The sequence below is a fragment of the Salmo trutta genome, chromosome 20 (genome assembly GCF_901001165.1).
Source record: "Salmo trutta chromosome 20, fSalTru1.1, whole genome shotgun sequence".
NCBI lineage: Eukaryota > Metazoa > Chordata > Actinopteri > Salmoniformes > Salmonidae > Salmo > Salmo trutta.
Genome location: NC_042976.1, coordinates 20,422,139 through 20,449,962, shown reverse-complemented (window position 1 = coordinate 20,449,962; position 27,824 = coordinate 20,422,139). Strand labels below are relative to the sequence as shown.

At 41.3% G+C, this 27,824-nt stretch overlaps 1 protein-coding gene across 1 annotated transcript in view; it reads right to left on the bottom strand.

The window, feature by feature from the left end:
- Nucleotides 1-2,176: 2,176 nt before the first annotated feature.
- The window catches only part of ube2e3 (ubiquitin-conjugating enzyme E2E 3 (UBC4/5 homolog, yeast)), a 52,568-nt gene continuing 26,920 nt past the window's right edge, over nucleotides 2,177-27,824 (bottom strand). Inside the window, exons 4-6 of the mRNA XM_029702510.1 lie at nucleotides 14,166-14,298; nucleotides 4,099-4,246; nucleotides 2,177-3,050 (exon numbers count right to left, since the gene is read on the bottom strand). Of these exons, the coding sequence (XP_029558370.1) occupies nucleotides 2,953-3,050; nucleotides 4,099-4,246; nucleotides 14,166-14,298 (379 nt within the window). The 3' untranslated portion in view covers nucleotides 2,177-2,952. The remainder of the gene's footprint in view (nucleotides 3,051-4,098; nucleotides 4,247-14,165; nucleotides 14,299-27,824) is intronic.

Sequence of the window (27,824 nt, the reverse complement as noted above, 5' to 3'; positions counted from 1 at the left end):
GACAGCAGGACTGCTGTCATTAGTCATGGGCCAAGGGGTGACTCACCCCTGAGTTTGTGGGCTATACTCTACCTTGTCTCATGACAGCAGTCCTGCTGTCTCTGAGAGAAATACAGTGGAGTGAGGTCCCACTTGGCCCATGGTTGGGAAAGCCTTACAGCTTGCCCTACCAGCCATAGGGATTCTCTCAATCTATGTGTGTGTTTGTGTGTGTCTGTGATATGTCCCTTTATGATCTCCATCCTTTCAATTTTTCAAAAGATAATTAATTAATTACTCTCTCCTTATGCTTCAATTTCTCTTCCTCTGTCTCCCTCCTGTGATAATTCCAGTCAGAATTCCTGATAGACACAGCGTAATTCATGTTATACACAACCTTACAGGTGTGGCATATCAAGAAGCTGATTAAACAGCATGATCATTACACAGGTGCGCCTTGTGCTGGGAACAATACAAGGCCACTTTTATATGTGCAGTTTTGTCACACAACACAATGCCACAGATGTCTCAAGTTTTGAGGGAGCATGCAATTGGTATGCTGACTGGAGGGATGTCCACCAGAGCTGATGCCAGAGATTTGAATGTAAATGTATTTACCATAAGCTGCCTCCAACATCGTTTTTGAGACTGCAGACCACATGTAGCCATGCCAGCCCAGGACTTCCACATCCGGCTTTGGGATCATCTGAGGGGGGATGGGGGGGGGGGGGGGGGGGGGGGGGGGGGGGGGTGCTGAGGGGTATTTCTGTCTGTAATAAAGCCCTTTTGTGAGGAAAAACTCATTACGATTGGCTGGGTCTGGCTTCCATCGCTGCACCCCTGCCCAGTCATGTGAAATCCATAGATTAGGGCCTAAGGAATTTATTTCAGTTGACTGATTTCATTATATGAACTGTAACTGAGTACAATCTTTGAAATTGTTGCATGTACCTGTCATATTTTTGTTCAGTATAGTTTAGAATTTCAACTAGCCATTTATCTTAAAAGCATCTCTTCCCATCTAAAGTCTTAAAAAAGTCAGAATCATCAGATACACCCCAAGTAATCATTTACTTACTGTGGTTTCTCAACGCATCATATGAATATTGCTTCATTAAACCAGCAACATGCTATCTATCTATGGTCATAGAGCATAACTCAATGTAGAACAAGACCATGAGTAGTAGAACAATAGCCTCTTCCAGGTGTGTGTAGTTCAAAGATCCAACCACAAGGGGGTGGTCTAACTATGAGAGGGTGATTTTAAGGGTGGTATTGCCCTTAGATACAGATCTAGGATCAGCTTGCAATACCAACAGCCTAACCTCAGCAATTGCGACAAAACACAGACCAGTATGTAGTGGTACCTATGCCTTAATCCTAAAGCACCACTACCAGGTATGCTTCTATCGATCTCCAGGGTTATAATACAGGCCAGAGAATATATCTCTATCACTCCACTGTTGAGGCTAGACAGTGAAAATAGAACAATTTGCCTGAACACTGACAGCAGCTACTCTTCAGAGACCAACTCTTGAACCACACATCAAACAAGTCCAAGATCGATAGAGAATAACGAAAAAACCCACATCAATAAAACAGAAAACCTGTATCTATGTTTATAGAGTACAGAGGCTGCTAGCAAAAACAGAGATAACACTATATCTACAGCGTACATACTAAATCTACTACAGTTACAAAATTCTACTTGAATAGCATTTACCAGTTTCACTCTTTCCATCCTTCAACGTTTTGTTTTATTCTCATAGGATTTAACTTCAACAGATGGAGAGTTGCGTCTGTTTCCCGTTTTATGTGTACTTCAAGTCTAGGTCGATTTGAGCACTGTCTTTTCCTACAGACATCAGTCCTCAAATGGTAATAGAAGGTGTAGAATCAGTATGAAATTATACATCTCAAGAGATAACAGTACGGCAGATTGCAGAGCAGCAGTTCTGAGTGACCAACTCTATGTAACAATGACATTGTCTTGGTCATTTCCCGGGGTTCTCTCATTCCTCTCATTGGCCCTGAACAAATTGAGCCTTTCTCTATGTCCCAAATGGCACCCTATCCCCTATGTAGTGCCCTTCTTCGCATGGGCTCTGGTCACAAGTCAGAATATGGTGTCATTTGGGATGCAGCCCTGGTTATTGAATGCCAGCTGCCAATGTCAATCATCCATGAGTTTACACTGTACAATTCAACCCTTGGGGACAAGTTTATTGTGTTTTGGGGATGTTACAGTGGTGGCTCATCTTTTGTTGAGCTACAAAAAGGTTTCAATGAAATCTCGTTTTCATTACAAATTGACAAGGTAAAACAGAGTCATCACAACAGTATAATGTAACTACATAAGTGGAAATGGGTGTCTGGCTTTCATATAAATGACATCATCATCTCTAATAATCTACATCAGCTAGTTGTTGTTTCTTCTTTAACTTCATACAGATAATGGACAAGGCTAAAATGCACCATAATATTTGGTTGAGACTTTAGGAATAGTTTCCTTTATTACATCACAAAATACATTTTATTTTTTAATATCCCAAAGAAGCAAGACTTGCAAGTAGAGGCATTTAAACATAACTAAAATCTACAGCTACAAAATTCTACTCCAATATACATTTACCTTTTGTTGGGCATTGTCTTCCGACAGCTGGCGTCATTCTAACGCTCTGTGTTGCCATGAACTATCAGTGCAGACGGAGACGCAGCTTCGCTATCTGACGTGAGACAATGCCTGCTTGGATCTTTCTCTCTGTCTCTCTTCAGACCCAGTCCTCATAGCAGGGAAAAATGTGGAGGAGTAGAATCAGTAATCAGTAATCAGACATATACACAGAAGTCCGTATTGTAAAGGCTATAAAGATTTGTTGCACGATGTGACGTCGCCTCCGGGACCTTCACACTGCAGGCAGGGGGACTGGGTGGACAGGGGATCAGACAGGACGGGGTTAGGGGTCGTGACCTCTAAGTGGCGTATCTCTTGGTCCACTGTCGGGCTATCCTGTCATGCTCGGCTCTGTTGGTCAGGTACTGAGTGGCAATGCTACCAACCAGAGGGTCAGCTGAGGAGAGGAGAGAGAAGACAGGAAAGAGATGAGCAACGCATTAGTAAGAGGGTTGCGGAAGTCTAAAATGACTGAAGAGGAAGTGGATGAGACAGTCATGAGTAAGAGGCCTCAGTCATTGGTACACAGTCATTGGTAAGAGGGCGATCTTAGATCACCAAGTCCCAAGCCAGACATACAGGACTGCTTCGTTTTGTTTTGTATAAATGACTTCATTCAAGTAGAAATTGAAGCATGCATCAAGGTAGAAGAAAGATTGAGTAGGATTTCTAAATTTATGGCTGTCCCGTTGTCCCATCCCTGACACAGCGCAAACATTCTAAAGTCAAGTTCAGTGTAATCTCTTTGGTTTTGAGGCTTGCTTTGGGGTTACAGTCTGTTACTGGTGTACAGTATATTTACTGTATGTCTGATTGGTTGACCGCTGTGTCACTCACCAGGGTTACAGTCTGTTACATGTGTACAGTATATCTACTACACACTGAGTGTACAAAACATTATGAATACCTGCCCTTTCCATGACATAGACTGACCAGGTGAATCTAGGTGAAAGCTGTGATTCCTTATTGATGTCACTTGTTAAACACTTCAATCAGTGTAGATGAAGGGGAGGAGGTTAAAGAAGGATTTTTAAGCCTTGAGACAATTGAGACATGGATTGTGTATGTGTGTCATTTAGAGGGTGATTGGGCAAAACAAAAGATTCTAGCGCCTTTTTTTAAGTGGTAGTAGGTGCCAGGCACCCCAGTCTGTGTCAAGAACTGCAACTCTGCTGGGGTTTTTCACGCTCAACAGTTTCAAGTGTGTTTAAAAAATGGTCCACAACCCAAAGAACAACCAGCCAACTTGACACAACTGTGGGAAGCATTGGAGTCAACATGGGCCAGCATCCCTGTGGAACGCTTTTGACACATTGTAGAGTCCATGTGCCGATGAATTCAGGCTGTTCTGAGAGGGAGGGGGGTGCAACTCACTATTAGGAAGGTTTTCTTAATGTTTTGTACACTCAGTGTATGTCTGATTGGTTGACCGCTGTGTCACTCACCAGGGTTACAGTCTGTGAGCAGGGAACAGATGGACAGCAGCACCTTGGAGATGGTGAGGGCGGGGCTCCAGTTGTCCTTCAGGATATCCAGGCAGATCACACCCTGACTGTTTATGTTACAGTGGTAGATCCTGGTGCGGAATGTCACCTAGGGAATGAAATAAAGCAGATCTAACATCACCTAAGAAATAACAAAGTAGATCCAGACAGATCAAACCCTGACTGTCGATGTTACAGTGGTAGTTCCAGGTGCAGAACGTCACCCAGGAGACAACAGAAAGTAAATAAATACAGTTGAATTCGGAAGTTTAAATACATTTAAACTCAGTTTCACAATTCCTGACATTTAATCCTAGTAAAAATTCCTTGTCTTAGGTCAGTTAGGATCACCACTTTAGTTTAAGAATGTGAAATGTCAGAATAATAGTAGAGAATGATTTATTTCAGCTTTTATTTCTTTCAACACATTCCCAGTGGGTCAGAAGTTTACATACACTCAATTAGTATTTGGTAGCATTGCCTTCAAATTCTTTAACTTGGGTGAAATGTTTTGGGTAGCCTTCCACAAGATCCCACAATAAGTTGGGTGAATTTTGTGTCACGTCCTGACCATAGTAAGATGTGATTTTCTATGGTAGAGTAGGTCAGGGCGTGACAGGGGGTGTTTTGTGTTTTTCTATGTTTTCTATTTCTATGTTAAAGTTCTAGTTTTTCTATTTCTATGTTGTTTTTTGGGTTGATCTCCAATTGGAGGCAGCTGGTCCTTGTTACCTCTGATTGGAGATCATATTTAAGTTGGGGTTTTTCTTCCTGGGTTTTGTGGGTGATTATATCTTTTGAGTGTTTGTTTCTCTCTGCGTCATGGTTTGTTTTGTAAATTCAGTTATTTATGTTTTGCAAAGTTTCACGGATTTAATAAAATGTGGAACTACAACCACGCTGCACTTTGGTCCGATCCTTTCGACAGCCGTGACATTTTGGCCCATTCCTCCAGACAGAGTTGGTGTAAATGAGTCAGGTTTGTAGGCCTCCTTGCTCGCACACGCTTTTTCAGTTCTGCCAACAAATTTTCTATAGGATTGAGGTCAGGACTTTATGATGGCCACTCCAATACCTTGACATTGTTGTCTTTAAGCCATTTTGACACAACTTTGGAAGTATGCTTGGGGTCATTGTCCATTTGGAAGACCCATTTGCGACCAAGCTTTAACTTCCTGACTGATGTCTTGAGATGTTGCTTCAATATATCCACATAATTTTCCGTCCTCATGATGCCATCTATTTTGTTAAGTGCACCAGTCCTTCCTGCAGCAAAGCACCCCCACAACATGATGCTGCCACCCCCGTGCTTCACGGTTGGGATGGTGTTTGTTTCATCAGACCAGAGGACATTTCTCCAAAAAGTACGATCTTTGTCTCCATGTGCAGTTGCAAACCATAGTCTGGCTTTTTTATGGCGGTTTTGGAGCAGTGGCTTCTTCCATGCTGAGCGGCCTTTCAGGTTATGTCGATATAGGACTCGTTTACCGTGGATATAGATAATTTTGTACCTGTTTCCTCCAACATCTTCACAAGGTCCTTTGCTGTTGTTCTGGGATTGATTTGCACTTTTCACACCAAAGTACGTTCATCTCTAGGAGACAGAACGTGTCTCCTTCCTGAGCGGTATGACGGTTGCGTGGTCCCATGGTGTTTATACATGCGTACTATTGTTTGTACAGATGAACGTGGTAGCTTCAGGTATTTGGAAATTGCTCCCAAGGATGAACCAGACTTGTGGAGGTCTACAATTTTCTTTCTGAGGTCTTGGCTGATTTATTTTGATTTTCCCATGATGTCAAGCAAAGAGGCACTGAGTTTTACATTTTTGTCATTTAGCAGAGGCTCTTATCCAGAGCGACTTACAGTAGCAATTATGGTTAAGTGTCTTGGTCAAGGCTAATATTTGGATTTTTCCCGCTTTCAATTTTTTTTTCTCAAAAAAAACACATTCTGTGACGTGCCGAACGGGTTAAGGTCAAACAACTTTTTTGTTTACTGTTTAGATTAAATCGATGGCTCTCAAACTTCCCATCATTCTGATTACGGTAGTCATTTTGTCACCCTCATCATGGCAAAGACACGGAGAAATGCATATGATGCAGCTTTCAAGCTGAAGGCGATTGATCTGGCTGTTGGAATAGAGCTGCTGCACGGGAGCTTGGTCTTAATGAGTCGATGATAAGACGTTGGAAACAGCAGCATGACTCAGTGCAAAAAGACAACTAAAGCTTACTGCTAATTATATTTTTCGTTAAAGCCTATTTATTTTTGTTACAAGCCGTGTTTCGTTAAAGCCTGTGTAAAGTTCATTTGTTTCAATGTACCGGTAGGCACCTGCGGCTTATAGACATGTGCGGCTTATTTATGTTCAAAATAAAAATAAAATAAAAAAATCAGTGGGTGCGGCTTATATTCAGGTGCGCTTAATAGTCCGGAAATTACGGAACTCAGCAAACTGGATGTAGTCTTTCACAGTGCCATCCGTTTTATTACCAAAGCCCCATATACTACCCACCACCGCGAACTGTATGCTCTCGTTGGCTGGCCCTCACTACATATCTGTCGCCAAACCCACTGGCTCGAGGTCATCTATAAGTCTTCGCTAGGTAAAGCCCTGCCTTATCTCAGCTCACTGGTCACCATAGCAACACCCACCCGTAGCATGCGCTCCAGCAGGTATATTGCACTGGTCATCCCCAAAGCCAACACTTCCTTTGGCCGCCTTTCCTTCCAGTTCTCTGCTGCCAACGAATTGCAAAAATCTCTGAAGCTGGAGTCTTCTATCTCCCTCTCTAACTTTAAGCATCAGCTGTCAGAGCAGACTTACCAATCACTGTACCTGTACACAGCCAATCTGTTAATAGCACACCCGACTACCTCTTCCCCATATTATTACTTACCCTCTTTTGTACCCCAGTATCTCTACTTATACATCATCATCTGCACATCTATCACTCCAGTATTAATGCTGAATTGTAATTATTTGCAATTAGATTTTTCTATTTCTCTTTTCTTTTGTGTTATTGACTGTACGTTTGTTTATGTGTAACTCTGTTGTTGTTTTTGTCGCACTGCTTTGCTTTATCTTGGCCAGGTCACAGTTGTAAATGAGAACTTGTTCTCAACTGGCCTATCTGGTTAAATAAAGGTGAAATAATAAAAACAATTTTTATTCTGATTTCAATTACTGTAGAATCTTGTACCGTGACCAAAATTGGGACCTTGAATGGAATTTGAATTCATAACCTCTCGGGTCGCCGACAACCTGAAATGTCCTGCTACAGTGCAGCTACACCACCAGATCTGTGAGTGTGAAATACATATGGGCCACAAAACTAGCAGTGCTCAAGCAACTGTTGTTACAGTTTAAGTGTTTGATGGTTATGCCGATGCAAGTCAAGCACCTCTTTTGACACTGTCTGTTCTGCAAACTTTGTAAGAGAATGTGTCAGTAATGAGCTGCACTGTGAATTTGTAATTTTCTACTTGAAAACTACTAGTTAGTAACTTATTGTCAAATTAACAGTTACATACTGCCAATTTTTGGGGGACAGTAACCTTTAGGGCACTTGCTGACACTAGCAATCTCGTAACCTACTGTGCATTCACTGACTCTTCTGTTGACAACATGTGCATCACTTGGTGATTGGCAGCATAGTTCGTTGTTGTATATTTAATGACAAAATACAGTTCAGCTGTGGAAATACATAAAAAGTAGCTGGTAACTTACTATAAAATAATCAGCGTATCATGTTCATTTGCAGGATGGCCAAAAAGTAGTCTACCCATGTGCATTGCAATTGACAGTAAACATAAATCAAAACACTAATACAGTATCCAATTACAGCAACGGCTAACATTATTTCACATGTGGAAAATCACATGATTTGACATTTCACATGTGAAATTATGTGAACACTTCACATGTGAAAAGATGTTTTTGGAACACTTCACGTGACATTTCGCATATGAAATCATGTTTTTGGAACACTTCACATGTGAAAACAAGTTTTTGGAACACTTCACGTGACATTTCGCATATGAAATCATGTTTTTGGAACAATTCACAAATTTGGTTTTGAAACTTCACATATGTTTTTCACATATGTCACATGTGAAATGTCATGTGGTGCCACTGTTCACCTAAAGTATGACCCCAGATGGGATTTGAACACACAACCTCTGGATTTGAGGTATACTGCCCTTACTGCTGCACAACAAAGTCTGTAACATTCCCATACACATTCAACAAATATAATACATCTCTGCACTTAGCAAAAGAGTGACATCTGCACTGCTATTTTAGTTATCAGTTATTCGGACTATTCTCTCATCATTGATTACATTTACTTATTTCAGCAATTTGAGGGTTTTCTGTGACGTTGTCTAATGTTGGTGGGCATATTATTTTACTTTAATGTTACACCTGAATCTCAGGTTTGCTAAAAATACACTGAATCAGGTATTTTTTGCAAATCTGAGATGTACTTTGAATTCCAAAGTGTAGGAATACAGGTGAAATGAGTTAATGACACAGACATGGTGGCGTAGCAGGACGATTGGAATGCAGTGAACCAAGAGGTTGTGAGGTCTAATCCCAGGTAAAGACATGTTGAATAATAATTACTATATAAATTAACATACACAATGTGTCCAATATGTAAGTTGAAAACACTGTGTGTGTATCATGAAGACACATTTTTGTTTGCAGGGCATCACCTGTGAAATCTTGTGTGAAAACTTGAGTCCACAAGTGAAAGGTTATGCGATCACGTGAAAATCCACATGTGAAATATCATCATGTGAAGTGTTCCAAAAACGCATGGTTTCACATGTGAAAATCCACATCACCACATGTGAATTGTTCCAAAAATACATGGTTTCACATGATTTCACATGTGCAAAACATGTGGAAATGATTCCACATGTGAAATCATGTGGTGTTTACATAAGGGAAGTCTTTTAACATCCATCCCATTGAGGCCTTCTCTCTCTGAGCAGCCCTTATTGCAGAGGAAACCAATAAGGGCCACGCACAGCCAATGATCTTAATGATACCACTAGCTGTTTATGGCTTTGACATTAGAGGGAGAGCGAGATAAGAGAGAGAGAAAGAGAGAGAGAGCGAGAGAGAGAGAAAGAGAGGAGAGAGAGAGTAGAGAGAGAGCAGACTTGTTCAAAGGTGGTGAGGTTCTCCTCCATGCTACCAATTACCCTGGGGTCTGATTCCCTCTCCCTCTCCAGTCAAACTGTATATGCCATCTTTATGACATGTTAATAGAAACCAGACGAACCAGACTCAGTCTGGTATTACCATATTACCATAACCACTGTAAAGGCTAATCCCATCACTGTAAACAGGGGATTTGTGTTGAATAATAAAACTGTTAGACAGAGCAAACATATCATGACACCCCCTCAGTCCAGTATAGAGTATAGAGTGGTACAGCTTTTAGTTCTGAGGGTGATTTCTCCTAAATAGATTATGTTAGTTTTATGTGAAACGGGATTGCTTTCTATGAAATAACCCTAATGCTCCCCTCCACTAGCAGAAAGCTATTATGATCCTGATTATATCCACCTCCCGTATAGTTTTCTCAGAAACATAATAGGCAGTGTAGTCTGTTGTAGCCTATTACTGAGTATATACGCTTCTAAAAAAGAGGAGCCCCTGCAGTGCCTATAACAGACAAGAAGCTGCATCCCAAAAGGCACCCTACTCCCTGCCTTCAGAAAGTATTCATACCCCTTGAATTATTCCACATTTTGTTGTGTTTCAGCCTGATTTCAAAATGGATGAAATATATTTTTTACACACAATACCCCCTAACGACAAAGTGAAAACATGTTTATTGAAATTTTTGCACATTTATTGAAAATTAAAAACAGAAACGTCTCATTTACATAAGTATTCACACCCCTGGGTCAATCCTTTGTAGAAGCACATTTGGCAGGGATTATAGCTGTGAGTCTTTCTGGGTAAGTCTCTAAACTTTCCACACCTGGATTGCGCAACATTTGTTATTATTCTTTTGAAATTTCTTCAAGCTCTGTCAAATTGGTTGTTGATCATTGCTAGAGAACCATGTTCAGGTCTTGCCATAGATTTTCAAGTAGATTTAAGTCAAAACTGTAACTCGGCCACTCAGGAACATTCACTGTCTTCTTGGTAAGCTTCTCCAGTGTAGATTTGGCCTTTGTAACGGCTGTCTTCGGGTAGAGAGGACCAGAACGCAGCAGGAATGTGGATGCTCATCTTGAATATTTATTTTAAATAAAGTGAACACCAAAACGAAGAACGACAGTTTAACAGGCTATACACTTAACAGCAGTGCTAAAGACAACTACCCACAAAATACCAAACCAAACACACACCTATATATACGACTCTCAATCAGAGGCAACTAGAAACACCTGCCTCCAATTGAGAGTCCAACACCCAATCCTAAACATAGAAAAACTAAACTAGACAGAACGTAGAAATACATACAAAACACAAACCCCCTGCCACGTCCTGACCAAAACTAATACAATTACTCCCTCTGCTGGTCAGGACGTGACAGCCTTGTGTTTTAGCTGCATTCCATTTATTTTTTATCCTGAAAAACTCATCAGTCCTTAACGATTACAAGCATAACCATAACATAATGCAGCGACCACTATACTTGAAAATATGGGCCTCCCGAGTGGTGAAGCGGTCTAAGGCACTGCATTGCATACAGCAGTGCTAGAGGCATTACTACGGTGTTTGGTTCATATCCTGGGTTGTGCCGCAACCAGCCGTGGTCGTGAGTCCCAAAGGATGGCGCACAATTGGCCCAGCGTCGTCTGGGTTAGGGGAGGGTTTGGCCGGTGGGGCTTTACTTGGCTCATTGTGCTCCAATGACTCATTGTGGTGGGCCGGGTGCCTGCAGGTTGACCCCAAATGCCAGTTGAACGGTGTATCCTCCGAAACATTGGTGCGGCTGGCTGGTGGGTCTTAAGGACGTTGTTAGGCGGGTCATGTTTCTGGCGGACACATGACTTCAAATCAAATCAAATTTGATTGGTCACATACACATGGTTAGCAGATGTTAATGCGAGTGGAGCGAAATGCTTTTGCTTCTAGTTCCGACAGTGCGGTAATATCTTACAAGTATTCTAACAATTTCACAAGTACCTAATACACACAAATGTAAAGGGATGGAATAAGAACATGTACATATAAATATATGGATGAGCGATGGCCGAGTGGCATAGGCAAGATGTAATAGATGGTATAAAATACAGTATATACATATGAGATGAGTAATGTAAGATATGTAAATATTATTAAAGTGGCATGTTTTAAAGTGACAAGTGATCCATTTATTAAAGTGGCCAATGATTTCAGTCTGTATGTAGGCAGCAGTCTCTCTGTGTTAGTGATGGCTGTTTAACAGTCTGATGGCCTTGAGATAGAAGCAGTTTTTCAGTCTCTCTGTCCCAGCTTTGATGCACCTGTACTGACCTCGTCTTCTGGATGGTAGCGGGGTGAACAGGCAGTGGCTCGGGTGGTTGTACTCTTTGATGATCTTTTTGGCCTTCCTGTGACATTGGGTGCTGTAGGTGTCCTGGAGGACAGGTAGTTTGCCCCCGGTGATGCCCTGTGCAGACCGCACCACCCTCTGGAGAGCCTTGCGGTTGAAGGCGGTGCAGTTGCCATACCAGGCGATGATACAGCCCAACAGGATGCTCTCAATTGTACGTCTGTAAAAGTTTGTGAGGGTTTTAGGTGACAAGCCAAATTTCGCTGTTGCACCTTCTTCACCACACTGTCTGTGTGGGTGGACCATTTCAATTTGTCCGTGATGTGTACGCCGAGGAACTTAAAACTTTCCACCTTCTCCACTGCTGTCCCGTCGATGTGGATAGGGGTGTGCTCCCTCTGCTGTTTCCTGAAATCCACTATCATCTCCTTTGTTTTGTTGACATTGAGTGAAAGGTTGTTTTCCTGACACCACACTCCGAGTGCCCTCACCTCCTCCCTGTAGGCTGTCCCGTCGTTGTTGGTAATTTAAGCCCACTACTGTTGTGTCGTCTGCAAACTTGATGATTGAGTTGGAGGCGTGCATGGCCGCGCAGTCATGGGTGAACAGGGATTACAGGAGGGGGCTGAGCACGCACCCTTGTGGGGCCCCAGTGTTGAGGATCAGCGAAATGGAGATGTTGTTTCCTGCCTTCACCCCCTGGGGGCGGCCCGTCAGAAAGTCCAGGACCCAATTGCCAGGGCGGGGTTGAGACCCAGGGCCTCAAGCTTAATGATGAGCTTGGAGGGTACTATGGTGTTGAATGCTGAGCTGTAGTCAATGAACAGCATTCTTACATTGATATTCCTCTTGTCCAGATGGGATAGGGCAGTGTGCAGTGTGATGGTAATTGCATCGTCTGTGGACCTGTTGGGGCGGTATGCAAATTGAAGTGGGTCTAGGGTGGCAGGTAAGGTGGAGGTGATATGATCCTTGACTAGTCTGTCAAAGCACTTCATGATGACAGAAGTGAATGCTACGGGGCGATAGTCATTTAGTTCAGTTATCTTTGCCTTCTTGGGTCCAGGAAAAATGGTGGCCATCTTGAAGCATGTGGGGACAGCAGACTGGGATAGGGAGCGATGTCCGTAAACATACCAGCCAGCTAGTCTGCATATCTTCGCCTCCCTGAGCCCGTTGGGGAGTTGCAGCGATGAGCAAAGATTTAAAATAGTTGGTAAAATAACAATATGGAGAGTGGTATTCAGTAATGTATTGGATTTGCCCCAAACATAACACTTTGTATTCAGGACAAAAAGTAAATTGCTTTGGAACATTTTTTGCAGTATTACTTTGGTGCCTTGTTGCAAACAGGATGCATGTTTTCCTTCTTCTCACTCTGTCACTTAGGTTAGTATTGTGGAGTAACTGCAATGTTGTTGATCCATCCTCAGTTTTCTCCTATCACAGCCATTAAAGTCACCATTGGCATCATGATGAAATCCCTGAGCGGTTTCCTTCCTCTACGGTTAGGAAGGACGCCTGTATTTTTGTAGTGACTAGGTGTATTGATACACCATCCAAAGTGTAATTAATAGCTTTACCATGCTCAAAGGGATATTTCAATGTTTTACCCACCTACCAATAGGTGCCCTTCTTTGCGAGGCATTGGAAAACCTCCCCCCATTGCCTTTGTGGTTGAATCTGTGTTTGAAATTCACTGCTTGACTGAGGGACCTTACAGATGTATGTGTGGAGGACAGAGATGAGGTAGTCATTCATAAATCATGTTAAACACTATTGCACAGAGAGTGAGTCCATGCAACTTATTATGGGTCTTGTTAAGCACATTTTTACTCCTGCTTGCCATACATTTCCACTTTTCATTTTTATTTCATTTGTAAACATTTCTAAAAACACAATTCCACTTTGACATTATGTGGTATTGTGTGTATACTTTCTGAAGGCACTGTAGTGCACTACTTTTGACCAGTGCACTACTTTTGACCAGTGCACTACTTTTTACCAGAGCCCTAAGGGCCTGAGTCAAAAGTAGTGCACTATGTAGGGAATAGTGGGGTATTTGGGACACACTCAAAGACTCTGCTGCTGCTGCCTCTCTTTCTCAATAATAACAGCATTGTGTTAAATGGCTCAGGGTTATTTTGGTCCCCTGGTCTCCACAGTCATGTGACATTAGAGCAGAGTGCTGTAGTGTAACTGCTGCTGTGTAGTAGCCTCAAGGAGATGATGGCTGGGCAGCGCCACGGTTAGTCAAAAACACAAGACAAGACAAGACATCATGTTTATCAGCCTCAAGGTTTCAACTGATGACCTCAGCAAACTCCTGTCAGCCCTGACCTCCATGTAGAACAATAGAGGACTAACTGCAGACAGAGGCTGCGTCCTAAACGGCACCCTATTCCCGTCATAGGGAACAAGGTGACATTTGGGACGCAAGCAGAAGCTCCCATGTAACTGAACTGTTTAAACAACCACCTCTAAACCTATAAAGCAAGTGAATAAAGCGTACAGTACCTTTGGTGGCTTGAAGGGGTAGTCGGATGAGAAGGTGATATCTAGGAAGAAGACCCCTCCCTCGTACACAGAGCCTGGTGGTCCCAGGATGGTGGATCTCCACTCATAGATGTTGTCTCCCTTGGGTCCCGCACTGCAAATACACAAAGACAAGCCAGAGTAAGTGAAACCCTTTCTGCCTTTATTGTTAAGCCTGACAAAGACATACAGGTCAAAACGTTGTACTCAATAAAACTGTGGAAACATCCAATAATGTGCGGGTACCTATCTTTATTTCATGACTTTACTTTTTGTACTCTGCTGCTACCTATTACACCTCAGTTCCTCAGTAAGAGACCAGCATCACTCCTCCAGACCATTTTAAATGGATGTAAATGGACAAGCTATCACAGGGGTGAGTCACAGTCAGGGCTCTGCCTGAATAGGCTGTAGAAGCATATCTTAACAGGAGAGATAGCTATGTGTTAATGTAGTACTCAGACAAGCAGGTGAATGAGGGGGTGGAGGCTGCCTTGAGCAGACAGACACTTATCTACACTGTCTTCACTATTCACCCTCGGCTCTATTACCAAGTGATGAAAAGACATCACACACACACACACACACACACACACACACACACACACACACACACACACACACACACACACACACACACACACACACACACACACACACACACACACACACACACACACACACACACACACACACACACACACGTCTGTCAGTAGCCTTGAGAGAAAGAGAGAGAGAGAGAGAGAGAGAGACAGAGAGGCCACTCAACACTCACCAGTCTCTCAGTAAAGTACTCGACCCATTGTCAATAGGACAGTTGATAAAAATACACCCTGATTACAGCACTGTCAATAATACGGGTGTAAATAAAATCAATACGACTGTATAAATGTATGATCACTAGTCTTGTCCCATATTGTATACAATGTCAGTCAGAGAAGTTAAATCAAATACAGGCTGATCATTATTCTAATCCTGGTTTTGGAGCAAAAGAAAACAGTTTGTTTTACCCATAAGATCTAGAGTCTAGACAAAGAACTCTGAGCTAGATGACAAAGGGACAGAATGCCAAAACAGGTGATGATGCTTTAACTATAGCCGTCTGTCCTTCACTGGAGATATCTGGTGGTAGAGACAGATCAATCTTTTCACCTCTTCCCTCCACACATCAATCTGACAAGCCTTCAGCAGAGGCATGAGAAGCCCTTCCTTAAGCTGCCAGCCTGGCTGTCTGAGAGACACTCCCTCACCTTGTTACCTGATCTCACTGTTACTATACAGGAAACTTTCATTTAGGAATAACGGTACATCTAGCCTGGTACTAGATCTGTTTGCCCTGTATTATAGTTAACTTTGGGTAACACTTTATTTGGATAGTCTATCTGAAGATGCTCTACAGACTATCTACAGACTAGCAGTAACATTTAAACAATCTATTAAGCCAGACCCTAGTTCTAACCCTAACCTTAACCCTTACTCTAACCCTTATTCTAAACCTTACCCTAACCCTAACCTTAGCAAGCAGTTGCTTATCAACAGAGATTTTGTTGATAGTATGACCATCTGTAGAGCATCTACAGATGGAAGAGCAGGACTATCCAAATAAAGCGTGACCCAACTATGACCATAGGAGTCGGCTATACAAACAGATCTGGGACCAGGCTTACGTAAACCTGTCCCTTAATGTACATATCTCAAGGAAACTAGGATATGTTATGTGCAGAGTTCCACAGCCTACAACCTGTTCAGGCCAACATCCCAGAGTCGCCTCTTCACTATTGACGTTGAGACTGGTGTTTTGCGGGTACTATTTAATTGAAGCTGCCAGTTGAGGACTTGTGAGGCACCTGTTTCTCAAACTAGACACTCTAATATACTTTTCCTCTTGCTCAGTTGTGCACCGGGGCCTCCCACTCCTCTTTCTATTCTGGTTAGAACCAGTTTGCGCTGTTCTGTGAAGGGAGTAGTACACAGCGTTGTACGAGATCTTCAGTTTCTTGGCAATTTCTCGCATGGAATAGCCTTCATTTCTCAGAACAAGAATAGACTGATGAGTTTCAGAAGAAAGTCTTTGTTTGTAGCCATTTTGAACATGTAATCGAACCCACAAATGCTGATGCTCCAGATACTCAACTAGTCTAAAGAAGGACAGTTTTATTGCTTCTTTAATCAGAACAAAAGTTTTCAGCTGTGCTAACATAATTGCAAAAGGGTTTTCTAATGATCAATTAGCCTTTTAAAATTATAAACTTGGATTAGCTAACACAACGTGCCATTGGAACACAGGAGTGACGGTTGCTGATAATGGGCCTCTGTACACCTATGTAGATATTCCATAAAAAATCTGCCGTTTCCAGCTACAATAGTCATTTACAACATTAACCATGTCTACACTGTGTTTCTGATCAATTTGATGTTATTTTAATGGACCAAAAATTTGCTTTTCTTTCTAAGTGACCCCAAACTTTTGAACGGTAGAATATCTACTATTTCAGAATCATGTTGACTCTAATGCTTCCCACAGCTGTGTCAAGTTGGCTGGATATCCTTTGGGTGGTGGACCATTCTTGATACACACAGGACACTGTTGAGCGTGAAAAATTCAGCACTGTTGCAGTTGTTGAAACAAACCAGTGCGCCTGGTACCTACTACCATACCCCTTTCAAAGGCACTTACAGTGGGGGAAAAAAGTATTTGATCCCCTGCTGATTTCGTATGTTTGCCCACTGACAAAGAAAGGATCAGTCTATAATTGTAATGGTAGGTTTATTTGAACAGTGAGAGACAGAATAACAACAAAAATATACAGAAAAACGCATGTCAAAAATGTTATAAATTGATTTGCATTTTAATGAGGGAAATAATTATTTGACCCCCTCTCAATCAGAAAGATTTCAGGCTCCCAGGTGTCTTTTATACAGGTAACAAGCTGAGATTAGGAGCACACTCTTAAAGGGAGTGCTCCTAACCGCAGCTTGTTACCTGTAAAAAGGACTCAGAGAGTTCATGGAAATTAACACGATCGAGAAACAACACCACATGACTGAAATGATTTCTTGAATCAAATGTCCTGTTCTGTTGTGCTGAAATGTAGGTAAGGTCACAGACATTCCTAACACTGATCTGATTAAAAGGCATGGAAAACCACATCAATGACTAAAATGCATTCTAAACAGGATGATAGGAAAAATGTTTAAAATCTGAACACTAAGGAGATATAGGTGTTCTCCTGGTTGGAAACTGACTGGAAAAAGCTGACTATCATGTTTAATCTTGCATTCTAAACACCTGTGTTTAAGATGAGAACACCTATTGGCAAATCTAAATGCCTAATGTGTAAGTTTTCAACACTGATGTTTAGGTTATTAAACGTGCCACGTTTCATGGTTTTACAATGTAGCAATTGGGTAATAAATTAAACAAGCTCCAGTAGGCTAATCTTTTTTAAGATGGATAGTATTAATTGCTCCCGAGTGGCGGAGCGGTCTAAGGCACTGCATCTCAGTGCTAGAGGCGTTACTACAGACCCTGGTTTGATCCTGGGTTGCATCACAACCAGCCGTGATCGGGAGTCCCATAGGGCGGCACACAATTGGCACAGCGTCATCCGGGTTAGGGGAAGGTTTGGCCAGGGAAATCCTTGAGGGAAACCTGTTTCAGTCTTCCAGAGATTTGAGACTGGGATGGAGGTTCACCTTCCAGCAGGACAATGACCCTAAGCATACTGCTAAAGCAACACAAGTGGTTTAAGGGGAATCATTTAAATGTCTTGGAATGGCCTAGTCAAAGCCCAGACCTCAATCCAGTTGAGAATCTGTGGTATGACTTGAGCAGTTTTGCCTTGAGGAATGGGCTAGATGTGCCAAGCTTATAGAGACATACCCCAAGAGACTGCAGCTGTAATTGCTGCAAAAGGTGGCACTACAAAGTATTGACTTTGGGGGGAGGGGCGAACATTTATGCACGCTCAAGTTTTCTGTTTTTTGTCTTATTTCTTGTTTGTTTCACGCAAAAAAAATATTTTGCATCTTCAAAGTGGTAGGCATGTTGTGTAAATCAAATGATACAACCCCCCCAAAAATCTATTTTAATTCCAGGTTGTAAGGCAACAAAATAAGAAAAATGCCAAGAGGGGTAAATACTTTCGCAAGCCACTGTACTGCCAAATTCTCTAAAACAACATAAAATGATCTGGTAACAGCTCTGGTGGACATTCCTGCAGTCAGCATGCCAACTGCACACTCCCGCAAAGCTTGAGACATCTGTGGCATTGTGTTGTGTGACATTTTAGTGCCATTTTATTGTCCCCAGCACAAGGTGCACCTATGTAACGATCATGCCGTTTATCAACTTCTTGATATGCCACACAGTCAGGTGGATGTATTATCTTGGCAAAGTAGAAATGCTCACTAACAGCGATGTAAACAGTGAGCATTATTTCAGCTCATGAAACAGTTTATATTTTTGTTCAATCTTGAACAGGATTATTTATTTTGGATGCAATTTGAATGGAATTGATAGAGAGAGAAAAAGACTATGAAAGAGTGCTCACGTGCACAATTATTTAAAGCAACGATATTCGAGTGATAGCCTGTTTTAAAACTTTGCATCAGCAATTCAAAAAAATATCTTTCAAAAAAAAAATAAGGTGACCCCGAAAGCGAGATGGATATGTGTAAATTAGACATGCACTCAGTTTTTATATTACTATTGTATCTGCTCATCTGCAGCAAATGTATACCTGTCACAAGAAAAAAGTTACCGTGATGAGATGATACATGCATTGTAAACTGCACTCCATACCGAGATGTACTGTCTGACCCCTGACCCCTGTAAACTGCACTCCATACCGAGATGTACTGTCTGACCCCACCCTGAGCGTTGATGATTCATCATGCAGATAGCTGAGAGAAAGCCATAGAGAAGCCAGATTTAGAAACTTAACAGTTCCATTTCACATAATCCTGTTCATAAAAATAATTTATTCTAACTTACAGGTCTCTCACAGTTATTGATTCTGGGAAAAGAGAGTGGGTTTGGGCAGGAAATCTCGGTAACCCGTTTCCTGCTATTCAACCCTAGCTACTATTACTAAACCATATTAGCATTACTGCTGTCTGAGCAATGATGCTTACAGCATCTGTAAATAGCCCATCCAATCTACCTACCTCATCCCCATATTGTTTTTATTAACTTTTTTGCTCTTTTGCACATCAGTATTTCTACTTGCACATCATCATCTGCACATCTATCACTCCAGTGTTAATTTGCTGAATTGTAATTACTTCGCTACTATGGCCGATTTATTGCCTTACCTCCTCATGCCATTTGCATACACTGTATATAGACTTTTTTCTTTTGTGTTATTGACTGTACATTTGTTTATTCCATGTGTAACTCTGTGTTGTTGTTTGTGTCGCACTGCTTTGCTTTATCTTGGCCAGGTTGCAGTTGTAAATGAGAACTTGTTCTCAACTGGCCTACCTGGTTAAATAAAGGTGAAATAAAAAATAAAAAATAGATTTAAAAAATCACCAAGCCAAGCCAGCAACACCTCAGCAGCCACACCATATTCAGTCAGTCATACTACAAGGGCCACTACTCCTAAACTCGTCTGGCAGAATTACAGGCTACTCTAGAATCTCTGGTAGGGATGTGACAAATGGACAATTATTTTAAACGTTTAAACGTTTTTTTTTTATTCCACAGAAATTCACAATTCAACGGTTTCGGTCTCACAGTGAGTCCCTTTCAGATGGTTAAGCATTGCACAAGTACTTCCATGTAACGCCCTGGCCATAGAGAGGGGTTTTTTGTTCTTTATTTTGGTTAGGCCAGGGTGTTACATTGGGTGGGCGTTCTATGTTCTTTTTTCTATGTTTTTGTATTTCTTTGTTTTGGGCCGTGTGTGGCTCCCAATCAGGCACAGCTGAAGCTCGTTGTTGCTGATTGGGAGTCACACATAAGGAGCATGTTTTTCCTTTGGGTTTTGTGGGTAATTGTTTTCTGTTTAGTGTGTTCTCAACAGAACTGTTGCTAGTCGTTTTTTCGTTTCTTTTTGTAGTGTTCGTTGATCATTAAAACCTTTTATGATGAACACTAACTCCGCTGCACCTTGGTCTCTCTCTCACGACAGCCCTTACATTCCATCACTGTACCTCAAATTCACCTCACAAAGTTTGCTTTTCCTTTTCATTTAACTTCTCAAAGTATTGCCATACAGGAGTTCGGCATTTTTCTAGCTGTGATGATGACATAGCGATGATGACAGTGGTGGAGAGTCGACAACAAAATAATTGAATCCTCGATTTCTTTGCTTGCAATGTCTCAGAACTTCAGTAAAGCAGGGCCTATCATCAATGAATAGGCTAGGATACTCTACACCCAAAAGACTGAAGACTGAACACACACTTGCATCATAAGCCAAGAGAAAGAGCAGGGTTGTAATCATTAGTCCAAACAGTTGCAAAACTGAACATTTTGCAACTAAAACGAGAGTTTCTATTGGACAAATACAGGTAGATCCCTTCCCGTGTCATTCCGTTTGCTTCCGTTTAAGAAACGTTTTGCAACAGAATTGGCGTAATGAATACGCCCCGCGCAAGCCAGCGCAATGTAGAGATAGGAGGGGGTTGGCAGAAAAATATTTGGTGTGCATATGTCTTGGTAATCTGTCTTGCATTCTTCGCAAATTCACCAAAGTAGCCTAAAGTTTGCCTCTTTCTCTCTGGATTTATTTAAATGACACAACATTCCCCAGGCCTTTATAGCCTATTGTCTAGTTAGGCTATAACACAGAAAATAATGTTTTGTGATAACTGCACTGCAATCTTAATTTTGTGGGATTTTTCTTCACGTTATTAAGAATCCCAATTTCGTTTAAACGTTTTAACGTTTAAATGTTCGAACACCCCTAATCTCTGTGGCAGTGGCATGAATACAGCTGACATACAGAGATTAGAAATCCTCCCAGGTATAGTATCTGTCTGCTGGCCAAGACAGACAGCCTTCCTGGTGTGGTAGACAGAAAGAAACACCACCGGCATGCTAACCTAGCCTGGTCCCAGATCTTTTAGCAGTTGGTATGACATCAAAGACAGATCTGGGACCAGGCTATACTAATCCCACAGAAGAACATATAACACATTCATTTATATTAGTATAATATATATTCAATTTAGCAGACACTTTTATCCAAAGAGACTTAGAGTCATGGGTGCATGCATTTTCGTAGACAGTTTAGCTACATGTATACTAACTAACCCATCTGGAGAAAATACAACACATTCATGTATAGCCACACTGACTAGGCCCAAACCCCACTAGAGACAAAATACATACAACACATTCATGTATAGCCACACTGACTAGGCCCAAACCCCACTGGAGACAAAATACATACAACACATTCATGTATAGCCACACTGACTAGGCCCAAACCCCACTGGAGACAAAATACATACAACACATTCATGTATAGCCACACTGACTAGGCACAAACCCCACTGGAGACAAAATACATACAACACATTCATGTATAGCCACACTGACTAGGCCCAAACCCCACTGGAGACAAAATACATACAACACATTCATGTATAGCCACACTGACTAGGCACAAACCCCACTGGAGACAAAATACATACAACACATTCATGTATAGCCACACTGACTAGGCCCAAACCCCACTGGAGACAAAATACATACAACACATTCATTTATGATGCAATTACATCAATATGCTGCTTGTGTTACATAATATGAAATAGGATCCAAGCCAAGTTAAGGCCTTCTAGTTAGTGGTGAATGTCTGGTAATATCCTGCTATAAAATGGCTGGTTCCTCGTACGTACTACGTTCAGTCGCCCCACACTGCAGAGTTCAGTTTAACAACCATGTAAAGACCTGTTACCCTTTAAAGCAGCAATCACCCCTGGTTTGGTAAAAAGCTACGGGAGAGCCTAGAGAAGTTTAATCACTCTCAAATTCATAGACAGAGCTATGGATGCAAGCACTGACCATCCATGATATCAACATTATACTTTTAACCATGTTATGATACTATACAGTGTTTGTTTTACATTTTCTTTATTTATAAACATTGGAGTAAACCAAGCTTATATTTTGGGTTCTGATGGGGAACAACAGTTGAACTAAGCTCATGAGGCATTTACAAGTTATATTCATATCAATGTGTACACATAATTAATTTATAAGTCACAAAAAATGGGTGTAGCAACTGCTGATTTCCCCTTTAACCTTACGCTCCACAGAAAACTCTTGCTATTAACAAGACTTAGGTTCTGATTCTTTCACACTCACTTTACAGAAGTGGCAAGCACTTCAGTATAAAAGCTTTTTCCAGGGCAGTCCTTCCAACCCAGAGGCAAAATAGGAAATCCAGAATAAATAGCTAGACAAAATTGAGAAAACGTCCAAAACAATACTGACTGATGGTGTTTCCTGTTTGTGGTCCCACATCGATCCAGAGCTATGCTCTGTGTCCCAAATGACGCCTGATTCTCTATGTAGTGCACTACTTTTTACCAGGGCCAATAGGGCTCCTTCCTCCCACTCCCTAGGCCACCCCTCTTCTCCCCCCTCTCCCGCTCTCCCCCTCCTCCATCTCCCTCCTGCTGGCACCAGAAGCTATAATCATGTTACAGGATATGACTTAGACTGTTATCTAGCCATCTGTGTGTGTGCGTGTGTGTGTGTGTGTGTGTGTGTGTGTGTGTGTGTGTGTGTGTGTGTGTGTGTGTGTGTGTGTGTGTGTGTGTGTGTGTGTGTGTGTGTGTGTGTGTGTGTGTGTGTAAAGTCAGTGGCCAGGCAGCTCTCTGCAATTATGATGTTATTATATAAATAACCATAATCCACAGCTCTTAAAGTGTCAAATACAGAGCACTTTATTACGACACAAAGAGACATGAGAAGTGTAGGTAATACTGCAGAACAATGATGCTACATCTGCCAGGAGAATGCTGAAACAATCAATACACCACACCTCAGCTTTGCTATGGTTGAATATAACAGCCACACGCATCATTACCACACATTATTTCAATTTATGTTTCACTTCACATCATTTATATCTTTAGGACGCATTTAGCATTTATCCTCAATCATAATGGTATAAGACTGAGGTAAAATAGCTAGTTGCGAGTGGAGAAAGTCCTTTTAATAGGAACATGTAACTCTTTTGATAGACCACTACAATAATTCATCACCCCCTTTTTTGTGATCGTCCTGACTTCAGAACATTCTCCGAGACATTGGCCTATAGTGCTCTCCTCAAGGGTTTATAAAGATGGATTTTATAGATCTTTTCAAGAATCATTCTTTTCCTTTAGATGTGTTGTTGTTGTACATCTGACACAAATAGATATCTGTATGTTAAGCAAGACTGCATCGGAACCTGATATGCTATATAAACTGTCAGCTTTATCACGAGACATTACACCCCAGGCAGAGTGAGATGAAACGGCTTCCAGAGAGAATAAACAGATATCTATATGCCATTAATCACAGATACTGCCCTTTATAAAACATGTATGGGAATCATTTATGAGACATTTGTGCATTATTTGTGAAATATTTGTGAATCATTTGTGGGTAAATAATTTATTTTTTATTTTTATCTCTGCCACAAAACAACTACAATTTATCACCACGGCCAGCTAAAGCTATCACAGTAAAGTATCCAGCATCTTAAAAATAACAAAATCATCTATAAAGGCAAACAAACGGTGAAACGACAGAATCCGACAGAGGGGATGTTCTTAAACAGGAGTTCCCTTATCTGAATTGGTGCTGTATGTCATAGAGCACAAACATGGCTGACAATCAGCTGGGAGCCTGAAGCAGCTTCCAGGAAAGATTCATCAATAACTTGAAAATGAATTTGGGGATCATCTGAGGGCATGATTGATTGAATCAACTTTATTGATCCACAGAGGGGAAAATGGGTTGTTATTTCAACCGTCTGTATCTAAATAGCTGAAGTATTTGCAGCAGTAGGCAGTGGGATCTCACCGCATCATTGATACAGTACTTAACTAAGCATACTGAGTTGTTCTGTTCCGCGCACACCTGGGAGGAAGAGAGCAGTGCATGCAGAAACCTGACAGAGCTCTGAAGGAAGAGCATGACGGATGCATAGAGCTCTGAGAAGAGAGCCCCATCACTGCACTGAGTGCACTTCACTCCAGCTGCCTGCAATGTTATCATGATGTAAAGTTTGTGATCTGGAGCGACATTTCAGACAAACGCTGCTGATGTCCTGATGCTCCTGCTCAATACAGAGAGTAACAGGGAAAACTCAAGTCCCATGAAAGTGCGTTTTGACATAAAGATCAACTGTACTAGTTGTTCAAGATCTTGTCCCATCTTGATGACTGTGCGGTAATTTGGCCAGGTGCAGCAATGAAGACCTAGCAAAGTTGCAGCTGGCTCAAAACAAAGCAGCACTCCTTGCCCTTAACTGCACACATAACTAACATCAACAACATGCATGATAGTCTTTCATGGCTGAGGGTTGAGGAGAAATTGACTACTTCTCTTCAAGTCTTTTTATGAAATATGTGTCATGTTGAAAATGCCTAACCAGTTGTATAATCTATTTGCATACACTTCAAACAGACATACATACCCCCCACTATGGGTTTCTTCACTGTACCCAAACCAAAAACAGATGTAATGCGTCGCTCTGTTAAGTATAGAGCCATGTCACCATGGAATGCTCTGCCACCAAAGGTTAGTCAGACAAAAGGCAAGTTTAGCTTTAAAAAAACGGATGAAAAACATATTGTATCACAGAGCCTCTCTATCTAAAGATCTAATTTAACTGTGACTAAGAATATTAATATGTACAGTATATATGAATAATTTGTAAATAGTATTTTTGTCTTTTTTTGTCTTTCTAATATATAACTCTTGTTTTTTTATATATATTTTTCGTATTACATATTTTATTTAGTTAATGTCCTTGTCTATAGTTGCTCTGTACTTTGTCATGTATTTGTACATTTTATGTGGACCCCAGGAAGAGTAGCTGCTGCATGTGAAGTAGCTAAAGGGGATCCTCATAAACTAAAACTAAACTTTTCAGCTTTTTAATTTCAGCTTTCATTTTCATTGTTTTTTATTCGTTTTTTCCTGTAAAGCACATTGCGGTGCATTCCATGTCTGAAATGTGCTGTATAAATAAAGCTTGGTTTGATTTGATAAACTACTAGTCCTGATTGCTGAAGTGAACTCAGCTGCTCTGCAGCTGCATGTGCAAATTTATGGGTTCAAACTGGGACACTTTCACTTCTGGCACTTTTCTAATTAATTATTGATTTTAAATCCATCAACTTTCATCAATCTTAAAGCCTTTGAATTAAACGTGTTCAGTGGTTCAGTGTGACAGGATCTGCAACTGTTTAGATTTGCATGATAGTGCTTTTAAAAAACAGCCAGTTCGGCAGAAATCCAGTTATATAGCAAAGCTTCTGGTCTGAAAGACTAGGCCTGCGTCCCAAATGGCACTCTATTCCCTACATCATGCACTACTTTTGACCAGGGCCCGTAGTTTATTCAATTACCCACCTCTTACCCAGCTGTCTAGAGTGGGGATTCCATATGCCCTTGGTATGGTCTGGGTCCGGAACATAATTACAAATCATTTTGCAAGAAGCCCAAACAGATCAGAAAACTTGGGGGGACAAATAAAATCCCCCGCGGGCCATCAGTTGGGGAACCTTGCCCTAGGGGAATTCCTCAAGCATAACATGGTGTAATATATGTCTCTGCTATTACCACTAATACCTTACAGTGAGAGCAGAAGGTGCTCTACAACCCAGATCCTTCCAGCTTCAAAGATGATGAATGGGCAACACTGTCTGGTGCTATTCTGAAACACACAACAGGATGTGGTCTCTGCAGTGGTTGCCTGCAATGGCAGAGAGCATTGAGTGCATAGAGAGAACATCAATGCATGTAATGTATGACAGTAGAGATTCTCTTCTCGTCTTTTTCTAGTTATGCTGAGAACATCATGCCAGCCCAGAGAAACGAAGATACACTCACTGGTCAACAAGCACAACATGGTTTCATATACAGTGCATTCGGATAGTATTCAGACCCCTTGACTTTTTCCACATTTTGTTACGTTACAGCCTTATTCTAAAATGGATTCAATTGTTTTTTCCCCTCATCAATCTACACACAATACCCCATAATGACAAAGCAAAAACAGTTTTTTCATATTTTTATATCACATTTACATAAGTATTCAGACCCTTTACTCAGTACTTTGTTGATGCACCTTTGGCAGCGATTACAGCCTTGAGTCTTCTTCGGTATGACGCTACAAGCTTGGCACACCTGTATTTGGGGAGTTGCTCCCATTCTTCTCTGCTGATCCTCTCAAGCTCTGTCAGGTTGGATGGGAAGGGTCGCAGCACAGATATTTTCTGGGCTCTGGCTGGGCCACTCAAAGACATTCAGAGACATGTCCCGAAGCCACTCCTGCATTGTCTTGGCTGTGTTCTTAGGGTCGTTGTCCTTTTGGAAGGTGAACCTTTGCCAAAGTCTGAGGATGTCGCTGTACTTTGCTCCGTTCATTTTTCCTTCAATCCTGACTAGTCTCCCAGTCCCTGCCGCTGAAAAACATCCCCACAGCATGATGCTGCCACCCTCATGCTTCAATGTAGGGATGGTGCCAGGTTTCCTCCAGACGTGACGCTTGGCATTCAGGCCAAAGAGTTTAATCTTGGTTTCATCAGACCAGAGAATCGTGTTTCTCAAAGTCTAAGAGACCTGTAGGTGCCTTTTGGCAAACTCCAAGCGGGCTGTGCCTTTTACTGAGGATTGGCTTCCGTCTGTCCACTCTATCATAAATTTTGAGTTTCATATCAAAGGGTCTGAATATTTATGTAAATAAGATATTTATTTAAATAGGATATTTCTGTGTTTTATAAATTTGCTAATATTTCTAAAAACCTATTTTCGCTTTGTCATTATGGGGTATTGTGTGTAGATTGATGAGCATTTTTATTTATTTAATCCATTTTAGAATAAGGCTGTAGCGTAACAAAATGTGGAAAAAGGGAAGGGGTCTGAATACTTTCTGAATGCACTATATACAGTAGATATACTTTTTAGCAAGCATGAAACCCCCTTTTGAAAAGCCCTGAGGTAGTAATCCATTCACAATTTCAGATCATACCACCACTACAATAGATAAACCAACCAGGCAACACACAATCAAATCACACCACTACAATACAATCCATAACAACCAGGTCGACCAATAGTAGAAAAGCAGTGCCTCTATAATTAGGGTGTCCAATCAAAAATGCATATTTTGACCAATTTGTGTAGACACTCCTGTAAGAAAAACAATGGTCCAAACATCATGTCTCGATCAAATCAAATCATATCAAATGTTATTTGTCACGTGCGCCGAATACAACAGGTGTAGAACTTACAGTGAAATGCTTACTTACAAGCCCTTAACCAACAATGCAGTTTTAAGCAAAATACCTAAAGAAAAATAAGAAATAAAAGTAACAAATAATTAAAGAGCAGCAGTAAAATAACAATCCGTTCAAAATTTACTGGAGTATTTACCCTTGTAGGATGGCCAAGATTAGGGT